Here is a 14361-nt window from a genome sequence, read left to right as displayed (position 1 = left end):
GTCTCATTCAGGGGTGCGTTTCCCGAAAGCATCGTTATCCAACTATGGTCGCAAGTTACGTCGTTACCAATAGAGTTCAATGGAGCAGCGCAGCAGCGGTGTAATTTCCTCCGTTTTATTTACATTTTTTCTTTCTTCAGCAGCATGCCAGTCGTCAAAGTTGCCATATTCTCCATAAATGTTAAAAGAAATAGCACGAAGTCGCTCATTGTTGTATTAGGCTATAATATCTAACGTTAGATGATAGAGCATGTGACTGCCTGTTGCTATGGTTACTCACAGCCGTTGTAGGCAGCGCATTTATTTATTAATTTCGAATGGTAAACAGGCAGTTTCACCAGAACTACTTTACTAGGTGTCCTCTATCACTTTTTAACGGACACCCTGCAGCCAATCAGAATCGAGTATTCACCCAGACCATGGTATAAGGCTGAAGTACTGGAGGTTAATGGACTCGGAGTCCGATCACTCTTTATTTGATAATTCTGAATCTGATCGGGACGAAGTAGTCAGTGAGAGAGATGCACATGTTGTCACAGAAAGTTCTAGCCATGGACGTGCCGCAGATAGATCGTATAATATTATGACACTATAATATGTATGTGTGTGTGCAGGCATTTATGTGTGGCTGTCTAAATATGAAGGTGTAATTGTCAAATTATTTCTCTCTTTGTGCACATTTACCACATTGTAATATGTATTTGTGTGTGTGTGTGTGTGTGTGTGTGTCTAGGCCTTTTTATTGTAATTCCAATTATTCATTATTCACAGGTAGAACACAGAGAGGCAGAGGCAGAAGTTTTATTGCAAAAGTTACATTTCCCTTACATCCTGGGAAATTTGATATATTTTACATTTATTTTATGTTTTTAATTTATTTTGGAAAGTTTTATATATGAAGGAAACAACATCTGAATGTAATCTGCTTTTAAATGCACTTGTTTGATAAAAATACCTTTTTCTCAGTTTTTTGTCCAAAATGTTGTGTTTTTGACAAAACCTACCTCTGTTCAAGAGGCAATAAAACAAGAACAGATGAAGATAAAATAAAAACGTTTTTTTTTTTGCCTAAAAGCAGAGGCTCAGATCTTTATTTTTATATATATCATCTTCATATATTCATGGAAGAAAATATTCAGCGGGGCATTCAAATTTAGCGAAAATCGTCAAAACCCTGGCGGTGGCTGGCAACTTTTTTTTAAAACGCTGGCGGGAAAGAGTTAAGAGTCAAAATCGAATATCTGACAGTGACTATCGTAAAAGACAAAAATATTGTGTAGACTAACGCCCGTTTCACACATACTTCCATTTTTTTCAGTACCCATGTTAACAGGTTAGAGCATTCACACTGCACGCGGATGCAGTCCGTCGATCCGTTCCAGAACGAGTCTATTTCTGCTGTGCTGCAAACGCTGAATGAAAGTGACAGCGCATGGTTTAAGGTCAAAATGAACACAGATTGACCTGAAAATGTAGTAGTTTCACCATAAATGTATTTAATTCAATAAAATGTAGTAATCTCACCATAAATGCATTTCATTAAATACTACTTTTCAACTTTTTACTTGAAGACCGGGGTTTTAAGCAAGAACAATTTACCTCAACCTTTACCTCAATTTACAATTTACCTCAACAAGGACATAATGAACGACACTCGTCTCATTTGTGGAAGTAGAAAGACAAAAGAATGCAAAAGAATTTTAAGAAATTGTTTTGTCAATTTTAAGTTTTACTTTAAAATGTTTTCGATTTTAATATAAATTAATGGTTAAATATTTGACCACTTGCTTGAGCAGCTTAATATATATTTATAAGTCATGCATGGAATTATATTACGTTGTTTAAATAGTGTTTAAACGTGCATACGTCCATTAAAGATTATAAAAGTGTACAAAGAGAATCTCAATGCTGACAAAACTTTTATTTTAATAAAAGTTGCTGCATAACTTCTGAATTTGAAATAAAAATAGTGAGAATGTGTTTGTGGTACAGCCACGATCAGTTACGCGCTGCAAAAGCAGCATATGTGAAAGCACTATAACACGAATTGCTCCTGGACCGTATACGCACCGCACATGCACTGCACACGGAGTATGTGTGAAACGGGCGTAACAAAGCATTGGGTTTAATAATCAACATAATGATAACATCTAATTATGTAACCAACAGTGCAACACAAATCCTGGTTTATTAGAGTTTTAATAAAACTGCATTATATGATGCAAATCAGCATGGGAAACAAGGAAAGACTCCAAAAATGTGGCGCCAAAAAAAGGCAGAATACAATTGGTTTCTTTGAAGATTTCCAACATAAAGTGAAAGGAAATTATGTTTCACTAATAGAGGTATAACATCCGTGGGTTTACTTAAACACCCCTACCCCCATCCTAACCCAGTTTAACTACAATCCCAGGTACGAGTGCCTGTTTGCGGGCACGGCTCCAGTTTCTCTGACCTTTGACCTCCCCAGCTCCCCGGGGGTCTTGTCTGCACTTGCAAAAACAAGCAAATCAGATCCTTTTACCCCAAACAAAACACCTACATACAGAGAGCAGGCCTGTCTTACACACACATGGCTAATCACTGCACACGTGCACACATGAACACGAGCACACGCACGTGCGCACACAAATGACCTCATACACACACACTCACAATAAAAAACACACTTTTTAGAATTATAAAACATGTTTTAGTCCACTAAAAATAATATTATAGTATTATGTTGTGTTAGCCATTGAACCCCATGTCATCATTTTTATACTGTATATGCGGGCTTCACACAGAATGGATTTTGTTCATTCCACTGCGCTACTTTTCCATTGTTTTTCAATGTCATGACCTCTTTACATGTTTGCGCTCACTTTTTTTTCACCATCTCTTGTTTGACATGGCATTCTAAAACAATGTGCTCAAATTAAACTTCTAAAAAAAAAAATAGTCTCCAGACCTTATGCTTTTTTAATCATTCTAGATTCCACTGACCTGGTCTTGAGTTTTTGACAGCAAAAATGCGTACTTTGTGAACTGGCCAATAAAGAGCAAGACCATTTTATTCTTAAAAATAAATAGCCAAGCTGTCAGTATCATGCAACAATACTTCAGGTCAGTCAGCAACAGAACATATTTCTTCCTCCTTCAATCCCTGGGAGCCTCCTCTCCTCCTCCTCTATTATCTCTCTAGACTGAGCAGTTTTTCACAGGGTGATATATGGAGGTGTAATGAGACTCTTTCCTCTATAGTTTGTGATAATCACGCGTACCGACCCTTCCTCCCTACTGTATCACCACACTCACAGATAGCAGCAAACAGGTCTCTGGCAGCGTTGACTTCAGTATTCGATATTCAATATTAAAGGACATTCTGGTTCAAATTAAAGTAAAATGGTGTTATCAAAATAATTTGGACTTGTTCTTCATTGAATTTAACTCTTTCCCGCCATTGATGAAAATGTCCAAAAATGAAAATGAAGTCATTAATTACTCACCCCCATGCTGCACCAACCCTGTAAGACCTTCGTTCGTCTTCGGAACACAAATGAAGATATTTTTGATTAAATTTGAGAGCTGTCTCACTACCACATAGGCTGCCTAAGGGATCGAAACTTGACGGCCCAGAAATTCAATGAAGAAAATGTTTAAATATCCCATGTGACTACAGTGGCTCAAGTATAATTTTATCAAGCGACGAGAATACTTTTTGTGCGAAAAAACAAACAAAAATAACGACTTTATTCGACTATTCCTTTTTTACCTTGTTGGCCTGAGACGAGAGTTCAAGAGATTTCCACGACGCATACGCGAGAATTGCGATCTCCTTCAACTACTTCAGTTCAGTTCTCACGCATGCGTCGTGGAAATCTCTTGAACTCTCGTCTCAGGCCTACAAGGAAGAAAACGAATAGTCGAATAAAGTCGTTATTTTTGTTTGTTTTTCCCCACAAAAAGTATTCTCGTCGCTTGATAAACTTATAGTTGAGCCACTGTTGTCACATGGAATAAACATTTCTTCATTGACTTTCTGAGCCGTCAAGTTTCAATCCCTTAGGCAGCCTATGTAGCAGTGATCCACCTCTCAAATTTAACCAAAAATATCTTCATTTTTGTTCCGAAGACGAACGAAGGACTTACGGGGTTGGTACAGCATGGGGGTGAGTAATTAATGACTTCATTTTCATTTTTGGGTGAACTAACCCTTTAAAATGAAATGAAATGTCCTTTGTGGGACTATTCTTCCCCACCATTGAGATTGACATTTTCAATGTTATACATTAGGGGGCGCTATAACACATCTTCTGAAAGAGTACTGAATCTCCTGATCAAAACAAGGATAAAAAAGAAGCAGAAACAAGTGATAGATTATGTAAGCAGATGAATATGTAAAATAACGCGATCATCAAGATTAAACAGCACATAAATCAAAATTGGCTTTAAAAGCAGAGGGTCTGTTCTTTCTTTTAATATATATCGCTTATCCAGATACTTTTCATAGAACAAAATATTTTGGAGGCCATTGAAAATTATCATAAATCCTGGATGTGACTGGCAACTTTTTTCATAAACGCTGGAAAGAGGTAACCAAAGAGGAAACAGACCCAGAGACTTCTCACACAGAACGTGTTTTTTGCAGTCCACACCCAGATAGCAAACTGACATTGAATCAACGTGAAAATATGACATCGAAACAACGTTGATCTGACATTGTTTTGCTCATCGAATTAACGTTGAACCAACGTCAGACGCGTCATTCTTTCAAAACTAACGGAAAATCAACTTGAAATCAACGCGTTGTTTCAACGTTATGAAAGCAAACCAATTTTCGATTTTCATTTTTTGAAGAATGCCGCGTCTGACGTTGGTTCAACGTTAATTCGATGAGCAAAATCAACGTTGTTTCAATGTCATGAGAGACGTCGTTTCCACGTTGAATCAATGTCAGTTTGCTGTCTGGGCAGCATTTTCACAAAGAAAAAACTATGAATAAAATAAATATAGGTGATGTTACATATTATTTGTTAAGTAACTGGTTACTCATTTTAATGTTTTAGTACTTGACTCTAAAATGACTCAAAAGACACCACTAAGCCTTTCAATGGTGATGAAAATGATGGCAAAAAAGTGATTTACTTACAGCTTCTCGAGGGAGTACAAGCCGGTGAAGGAGCCATTTTTCAGCACACGTATACGATTGTTGCTCAGATTTCTGTGAAGAAATGCAAAAGCAGAGATGAAATGAGTCATTGTGATGACAGTCACTAATCACACATTCACAGACAGCGATATAAAATAGAATCCATCCATGCATCCAATGAAAACAGGCCTCACTCACACACTGTCATACACACCCTTGCCAACACGCATGCAGAACCAAAACACACAAGCGCATGTCCAACACAAACACGCATATAATAGTAAACACCTTGACACAAACGTGCTTATATGGCTAGGCACCTCAGACAAGTACGCTCGCCAACTCTCACACATATTCTTCATTTGCTGCCTTCAAACCCTTTGACTGCAGCTTTAGATTCTGGTATATATAGAATGTAGAAGTACAGAGACTTGCTACTGCCAGTGCATACACAAACACACTGCTGTGAGCACGTAAGAGCTACTGCTGCTGCACAAACAGCACCTACTGTATGAAATTTACCGTAGTAGCCAATCTATACAGGTGGAGCTGGGGAAGGTGGAGGGTTTCAATGGAACTCTGAAAGTGCAGCAAACTGCTTAAGCAAACACTGACCAACTATTTAAATGTTCAGCAGCAGAATTTGTCATTTTCAGCAGTACAGTAAATTCTTTTAATAAACAATTAAATTTGCTGATATTTATAGTTTTGCAAGGAAAGTTGACCAAACCGAATCGTTGCGAAATCCCCTCGTTCTCGAAAACCAATCGACAGAGTATAAGAAAATACAAGCCAGACTACATTAGTTATGTAGATCCATACATATACCAAATCATAACCCATTTTCTCAGGACTCTTTTATTAATAGAAACTGCAACAGCATTTATTTGACATAGATATGTGTAACATAATAAATATCTTTACTGTAACTTGATCAATTTAAAGCATCCTTGCTGAATAAAAGTTTTCACTTTTTTAACAAAAAAAAATCGGATTGACCCTAAACCCTTAAGTCAGATTGCTATTTCAGAGATGCACAGAAAAAGTGCCCATAGTTACACAAAAGTGTCCATAGTTATTAATAAACACTAATGTAATATTATGTAATGTGTACACTGTACATAAAGACAGTGTTTAACCAACAAGAGGAAGAGGGAGAGCGTCGTCTGGGAAAGGATGCTGCCCAAACACGATTTAAATTAAGCAACCCGACAGCTACATGTATGAAGACAACGGCATCAACTTCAGCCATCACACGGGCTGTTTCCAATTAATCTTCACGGCTTAATGGAGGGATGGAAAGGGCGAGGGCATGAGGAAGAGGAGGGGGAGGAAGCCATAATCTTGATAATCACAGTGGATACATTTTTACATCAAAAGGAAGTCGAGGTCCACATCAAACGCGCGCCCGGCTCTTTTCCGTGACAATTATCCCTTTCGCCATTGGCTAATGGGCCTGAGACCAGAGAGAGTCTTATCAGAAGCAAGAGAGGAAAGAGAAGAGGAGGAGAGAGAGACGTTTGGATGTTGGTATGGATAAAGCTCACGAGTAAAACCGGTTTGCATTAGGTTTGTGGCTGACATGGACAAACAAAAACAAACAAATGCAAACCGATCCCGCCATTGTGCGTGTTATATGTCAGATCTATTTCTGTCTGTTTTTAAATCATATACGGAAGCAATCAAAGAGGCCATTCATTTCGGTTATTTTCCCACAGTTTGTGGGACATTTTAGGCAAGACAATGTTTTTATACAGCAGCCACTGCAACATGATAAAACCATTGTTCAATAATTTATCAGTCAACAAATAACATGCAAATTCATTTTTTCAAGATCAAGTTGGGTCCAAAAGTCTAAGACTTTGTAAAACTATAATTAAAATAACAGAGAGATTCATTTAAATAATAAATGTACCCCTTTTTTTTCTAAGGCACATTTCTAAAAGCTACTTTAATGTCCTACTTGAACTAAGGCCTAATGCTGACTTAACCTAAACCCTGTCTGTGAAACCGGACCATAATTTATTTTCAAGTCTACGTGGAAAAAAAAAAAATAGGCCAAAGAGACGTTAGCGGAAGAGGAAAATCATTTCACAGGAAAGCAGACTTTTATTTTGATCAAAGATTGCAAAGACTAAGATTTATTTTCTTTGGAGCAGCATGGACTGGAACAGGAATGTGAGTTAAAGTTGCAATGAAATGGAAGTAGTGACAGATCAGCAGGAGTGAGGTTTAAGTGAACTTTAAGTCCTTAAAAATGTCACTAGAGAGAAGGTCTAGTGTTTTGATTAAACATTACAAGGTCAAAACATCTTTAAAAAAATGAAACATGAGTATATGAATTGTTCACAATAAGATAGATGGGGTGAATAATTTACTGCTGACTAAAAAAATTCACATTAGATCAATATAGATATCAACTTTTCTGAAGTATATATATTTCGTTGGTCCTGCAGCGTTCATTAGCCCAACTGTTTATTCATGCAAAATAATACAGCAATATGTTCTAAGCCTTTTAAAATAGTCAACACACCAACAGTCTCATTGGAAAAAAAACATTCCTCCACCTACATTTTTGCTAAACCAATGCAGATTATTCACACAACATTATGAAAACATAGCCTGTAATTGATTATTAAAAAGGTTTATTTTCATGAGGCGTTTCCTTGCACAATACCATTTTATGGCCTCAAATCATTTTTACGATAGTGCATCATTTGTAACAAATACATTTTGAAGTTCAGTGAGTCCAGTGAAACACGAGTTAGAGCTTAAAGGCCGTGTTGCAGGGTTGCACCACTGTCGATTAATGGGTACATAAATCACTCAAGATATGTATGTCATTTTTAAAATGTCCCAAAAATGGTCTTAAAGACCAATTTTTTTTACGGTTTTGGTATTAACATTTTTTAACGTAATTCTGTGATGATGTCACATTGGGGAGAAGTGGAGGAAAGGTAGCCTCAGCCTAGTATTAGAATTATAGTGACTGACTGGGATGAGGAAGAGGTGGCAAGAGCCAACATGTATGATGGCTCGCAGCCGTATAATTTCAAACCTGCCAGACGTGAGAGGGCAAAGGAGGAAATGCCAAGAACTGATGGCCATCAAAGCCAATTAAATGCATGGTCCGATGAGAATAAGTGGAGAGTTGGTGAAGTGTCCTGGTGAGTTGCTATCATTGAGCACTAGAGCTAGTCTATGAGCAGCAGCACACAATAACAACACATTTTTATTTGCATTTTTTTTTACTGTCATTAAATAGCACTGAAGTAAGTGAAAAATCAATGTTTTCTTTATATCTAGTGGCAGTGATCATGACGTTAGTCCAGATAAGTACCGGGGGCTGGTTGCACCAACTGTGCGTAAATTACAACTTAGCCTAGTTTCGACGTAAATGGGCACCAAATTACAATTTGCGCACTACTAAATATTTTTCTGTTGCACCATTAAACTTAGTTTAAACGTAACTGTACGTTCCAACTAAATATTTACGGCATTAAGGAGTAACGGTTGGACTAAAATGTCAGATAGATAAACTGCATTAATAAGCTCTTCTTTTACCTGACAGACTTCAATTCTCTACACATATATGACAATGCTGACATTTACACTCACTTACAATTTAAGAGAGAGAACATTATGTGAAAAGATTACTTTGTTAGCAGCTCTTTAACATGAACCCGTCCTAAACAGCGCCACTGTGTGCATCGGTACATGTTGTGCATGTCAAATATCCATCATAATCAATAAATGCAATTTCTTGTTTTTTGTATCAATATTTATTCATTGATGCTTATTAATTTCATTTCAAATACACTTTCTGAATGTTATTCATATATAAAAACACTTATGTTATTCATGATCAAGTATCGTATTAAATGGAAACTTATTTTTAGCGTTAGTAACGTGAGGCAAAAGAAGTTAGAATAAAGGATAAACTGAAATTCACGGCATTTCCACACAACTTCTGCTCACGCATTTGAAGGCTGCTATTGGCTCATCTCTAAACGGCAGCTCTAAACGTCATATTATGCGACTACGCATTAATTTACGGAGAGTTTACGACTTACTAGCTACGTTCTACCTTAGGAACAAATGGTGCAACGGAATAAAGTAAAGAGTTAGTTACAAACTAGCTAGTAGTTACAAAGCCTCTAGTTGGAACTTTACGTTACAATTTCTATCTATCTATCTATCTATCTATCTATCTATCTATCTATCTATCTATCTATCTATCTATCTATCTATCTATCTATCTATCTATCTATCTATCCATCCATCCATCCATCCATCCATCCATCCATCCATCCATCTATATCTATCTATCTATCTATCTATCTATCTATCTATCTATCTATCTATCTATCTATCTATCTATCTATCTATCTATCTATCTATCTATCTATCTATCTATCTATCTATCTATCTATCTAGCTAGCTAGCTAGCTAGCTAGCTGCTAGCTATCTATGCTAACATTATGCTATCTGGTTTTCTGCCTATCTCTCTCTATACTAGCCTATCTATCTATATCAATATCTATCTATCTGTCTATCTATATACCTAGTCTATCTATATCTATGTATTTACTGTAACTTGCTCTCAGAGCGGGCTTTGGTAAATTCTCTTCCCAAGGTTACGTACGTAATGCAATGCAACAATGCAGGAGAATCGTTGCCAACCGCTGTAAGATAGTACCTACTTTTTCTTATTAATCTGTTTTGTGATACACAACAACGTAAAATACAATGGATAACAGTTTAAATGTTTATTACCAATAAGCAAATTGCACAAATTCGTTGAAAAATTAACCCTGCAACATGGCCTTTAAAGACTTGTAGCTCCAGCTAAAATGACATGGTTGCTTCAACAAATGTGACATGTTTGCTTTTGTTAAAACTAACGGTTATGTTTAGGGTTTGATATGTTGCATAAAGCATAAAGAAAATTCCCTCTTTTCCTCGCCCACATCAGACTTCAGACACTTCAGGCTTGTGCTTGTCAAAGAGTGACAACAATAAACACACAGTTAAAGACAGTAAACATCATGACCATAGTGTACACCTGGCTTTATCCAATCAGACTTTAGAGTTGTAATTATCCATTATATAACTGCATATAAATCCTGAAAACTTTCTAAAGTGTGCTTTAGTGATTCATGTTCCTCTTTCGACTGTCCTCAATGTGTCACAGCCTAATAGACCAGAACTGGCTCTATATTCTCTTGTCGTTAGGAAGTGTGTTACCAATCAGGACTTAAGAATGTGTTTGCAGTATGAGTGTGTGCATTCGTTGAGAAAGAGTGTGTGACTGCTTCCGTTTGCAAATCAGCAGCTGGTTCATCTTATTTCCTGCCTTGTCACAAAAGTTAATGAGCAGATTTAACCAAAAAAGCAGTCAAGGCAGCCACTTTTTGTGCAAACACTTTTTTATGTAAAATCTAGTATAGAATGGCATTAGTGTAACCCCTCTGGTTCAACTGGCACCGATCCAAGCGGGATTTGAACCGATGTTTCCCTCCATGGGAGGCGGGCACGTTAACAAGGAACCTATAGACCAAAGCCTCTAACATCAGTCACTAGAGTGCCTCTTGAGGCCAGGAGAATAACATTTACTCACACAGCTCTTAGCTGGCCTCCGTTACACTCAACCCCTAAACCTCACTCCAATCCGGGTGACGGCTCCAATGTTACCCTTCTGGTTCTACTTGGGATACCCTTCTGGTTCTACTTGGTCCCGAGTGGGATTCAAACTGGAAGGCAGGCACGTTAACAAGGACGCTAAAGGATAAGTCGCTAGTGCACCTCTTGAGGCCAAGGGTGTGAGGTTTACTCGAACAGCTCTTACTAGCTGGCCTCCGTTCCAAATAGCAATGCCAAGGTCATGGGTTCGATTAGTAGGGAATAAAAAATGTATACCTTAAAGCTGCAGTCTGTAGCTTTTTTGGGGTTAAAAATGATCCAAAATACATATTTGAGAAAATACATAACCAGCCAGTGTTCAAAACGATTTGATTGCCTTACCTCGATTTAAATCGGTAAGCTTGTAATGATGTTTTTAATTCCAGTGGTACTGGTGGATTTCATTGGGAGATTTGAGCATGTCTTTTTGTCATTACGCCACATCTGTACACATAAAGGAGTCTCGGCCAGTAGGGTTTATTGCGTGTGAGGATGTTGAAGGTGGAGATTTATAACCTTTTCTCACAGCACTTGATACACCGTAATTAAACTTATCAATTTGATGGCGGATCCAGAAAGGTTCAAACGACAATCACCAGTTACAACAGATTCAACCGCTGTAACATATGGTTCGGACTTCTGAGTGGTTACAGAAAAAAAGAGACTGCAACCGGACCCATGCGAAAACAAGGATACATCTCGGAAGGACATTACATGTAGTCACGCAATGCTTGCTTACGTTGTTAATATTATCAATTTGAGAACAAAGTATAATTTGCATGGTTTTGTGTGATATGATAACTCAAAAACAATTGTTAGATTTAAGCAGCTCGATTTACTGCAATGTCAGAACCAGAACAAAAGTGGATGTTTCTTTCTAGTTCAGAGGACATTTTCTGGTGAAACTTTGGTCATACTTCCAAAAAGAATAATCTGTGATTCTGAATGCCAGTATAGCATACCCAGATAGCAAACTGACATTGAATCAACGTGGAAATATGACATCGAAACAACGTTGATCTGACATTGTTTTGCTCATCGAATTAACGTTGAACCAACGTCAGACGCGTCATTCTTTCAAAACTAACGGAAAATCAACTTTAAATCAACGCGTTGTTTCAACGTTATGAAAGCAAACCAATTTTCGATTTTCATTTAGCTTTGAAGAATGCCGCGTCTGACGTTGGTTCAACGTTAATTCGATGAGCAAAATCAACGTTGTTTCGATGTCATGAGAGACGTCGTTTCCACATTGATTCAATGTCAGTTTGCTGTCTGGGTAGTCTCCTCAAACATTGTGTTCATCCATGCTGTGCTGTGTTGAGGGTGTTGAAGTACAACGTAAAGTTGATAATTCCGTGAATGACTGCAACAGAGATGGCGACAAAGAGGAAAAATGCCGGACTGCAGCTTTAAATACAAGTCATTTTAGATAAAAGCATGTGCCATGTGTGTAATGTAAACAAACTCCCTATACTGTCCAAAGACAAAATGCAGTTCCTACAAAAATCTGCTCTTCTGAGAGATATGATTTGGCTGAACTATGCTTAGATAAAACTGAGTGTGAAAATTAATCTTAACTCAATCTTGCCATTACTCTGTTTTGGAGTAATCATTACATTTGTCGCTTTTTACATTTGTCCAGACTGTGCTTTGTTCACACAAAAAAGCAGTACTATACGTAACGTTGTGCTATTATACCTAAAACCTATCAACAGATTTTCACAGCTGCTTTTTGTATGACTAATGCTAACGCTAGCAACCTCGCTAATGACTTCCCGCATATGTGCACATGTGTGGACAAACACACAGCTAAACTACATCCTGCCATCTAATTAAAGTAAATTAAAGGGGACATTTCAGAACCAACACAAGTGCCCCAAAAGCGAGTCTTTGGGTTTTGGCTCAAAGTGAATGAAAATGACATCTTGCCTTTGTCAGGTCATTACTAAGGGTGACTACTCCAAACCACTAACCGACTGCAGTCATCCTACTGTTGCAGGATGTAGGGAGGATCAGGACACACAGTACTGGGACACGGCCAGCCGAACAGATCTTCAAATAGCTCTTTGACCCTGATCTACCCCGCCTGATGCTCTGGTTGGGCACACCAACCGTCAACTAACTGAAGCCAGACACTAGATAAAAGCTGAAAACCAGACAGATCTGCTGCATAATTTAATACAGAGAGAGACTGAGAGATATCACTGGCAAAAACACAAACGGTTAATTGGACCCAGAGACTATAGAGCTATAGATAGCAATGAGTCAGAAACCATTTAGAAAGCGAACGTGTGGAGGTTATGTGTCATGTAAGGTCTTGGGTTGCTGTAAGTGGCTTGTGTTAGTATGTCTGTGTATATACATTAAGTCAAGTCAAGTCATATTTATTAATATAGTGCTTTAAACAATATCATATTTCAAATCAGCTTTACAGTGATAATAGGAAATTGCAGTAACAGAGATTGTTTTGGCTTTACAGCAGCTCTAGAATGAAGTTATTGTTATTGTCCAGGTAAAGTAAGTTTTTGATTGATTCACTTCTGTTGCAAAGATAATTAGTTATTAACTTAGGGACCACTTATACGACAGTTTTAAATGAAAACAGAAAACTTTTAATGCGTTCTGGCCGTTCATTTGCACGACAACTGTGTTTTTGATACTATTTGTGATATTATATGATGCATACAGTACATTTCTACATGCAGTCGTACAAAACCTTCGTCATGTGAATCCCTTTTCCAAAATCTGGATTTTGAAGAAGCTGTTTCTTTCTCAAAGTAAAAAAAAATGTAATTGTGAGGTAAAGTTTAAAAAACAAATGAAGTAAAATTGTGAGATTTTATATCAAAATCACAACAAAAAAAAACATAAAAAATTCAAAATATACACTTATGTAAAGGATTATTAGGAACACCTTTCAATTTCTCATTAGTGCAATTATCTAATCAACCAATCACATGGCAGTTGCTTCAATGAATTTAGGGGTGTAGTCCTGGTCAAGACAATCTCCTGAATTCCAAACTGAACGTCAGAATGGGAAAGAAAGGTGATTTAAGCAATTTTGAGCATGGCATGGTTGTTGGTGCCAGACGGGCCGGTCTGAGTATTTTACTGTCCAATTTTGGTGAGCTCTTGCAAAATGTAGCCACTTTTTCCTATTTGTAGTGGAGATGAGTAGTACCCGGTGGTGTCTTTTGCTGTTGTAGACCACTTTGAGGCGTCAGAACAGCAGAAGACCCCACCGGGTACCACTCATCTCCACTACAAATAGGAAAAAGAGGCTACAATTTACAAGAGCTCAGCGAATTTTGGACAGTTTGAAGACCTGAAAAATGTTGCCTGGTCTGATGAGTCTCGATTTCTGTTGAGACATTCAGATGGTAGAGTCAGAATTTGGCGTAAACAGAATGAGAACATGGATCCGTCATGCCTTGTTACCACTGTGCAGGCTGGTGGTGGTGTTGTAATGGTGTGGCTGATGTTTTCTTGGCACACTTTAGGCCCCTTAGTGCCAATTGGACATTGTTTAAATGCCACGGCCTACC

General features: G+C 37.7%; 1 protein-coding gene across 1 annotated transcript in view; it reads right to left on the bottom strand.

Moving 5' to 3' along the window:
• The window catches only part of adgra2 (adhesion G protein-coupled receptor A2), a 106322-nt gene that overhangs the window by 53259 nt on the left and 38702 nt on the right, over window positions 1–14361 (bottom strand). The window contains exon 2 of the mRNA XM_039682570.2: window positions 5132–5203. Within this exon, the coding sequence (XP_039538504.2) occupies window positions 5132–5203 (72 nt within the window). The remainder of the gene's footprint in view (window positions 1–5131; window positions 5204–14361) is intronic.

Source organism: Pimephales promelas, chromosome 14 (genome assembly GCF_988280905.1).
Source record: "Pimephales promelas chromosome 14, fPimPro1.hap1.1, whole genome shotgun sequence".
NCBI classification, from domain to species: Eukaryota; Metazoa; Chordata; class Actinopteri; order Cypriniformes; family Leuciscidae; genus Pimephales; species Pimephales promelas.
This window is presented reverse-complemented; position numbering and strand designations above follow the sequence as displayed.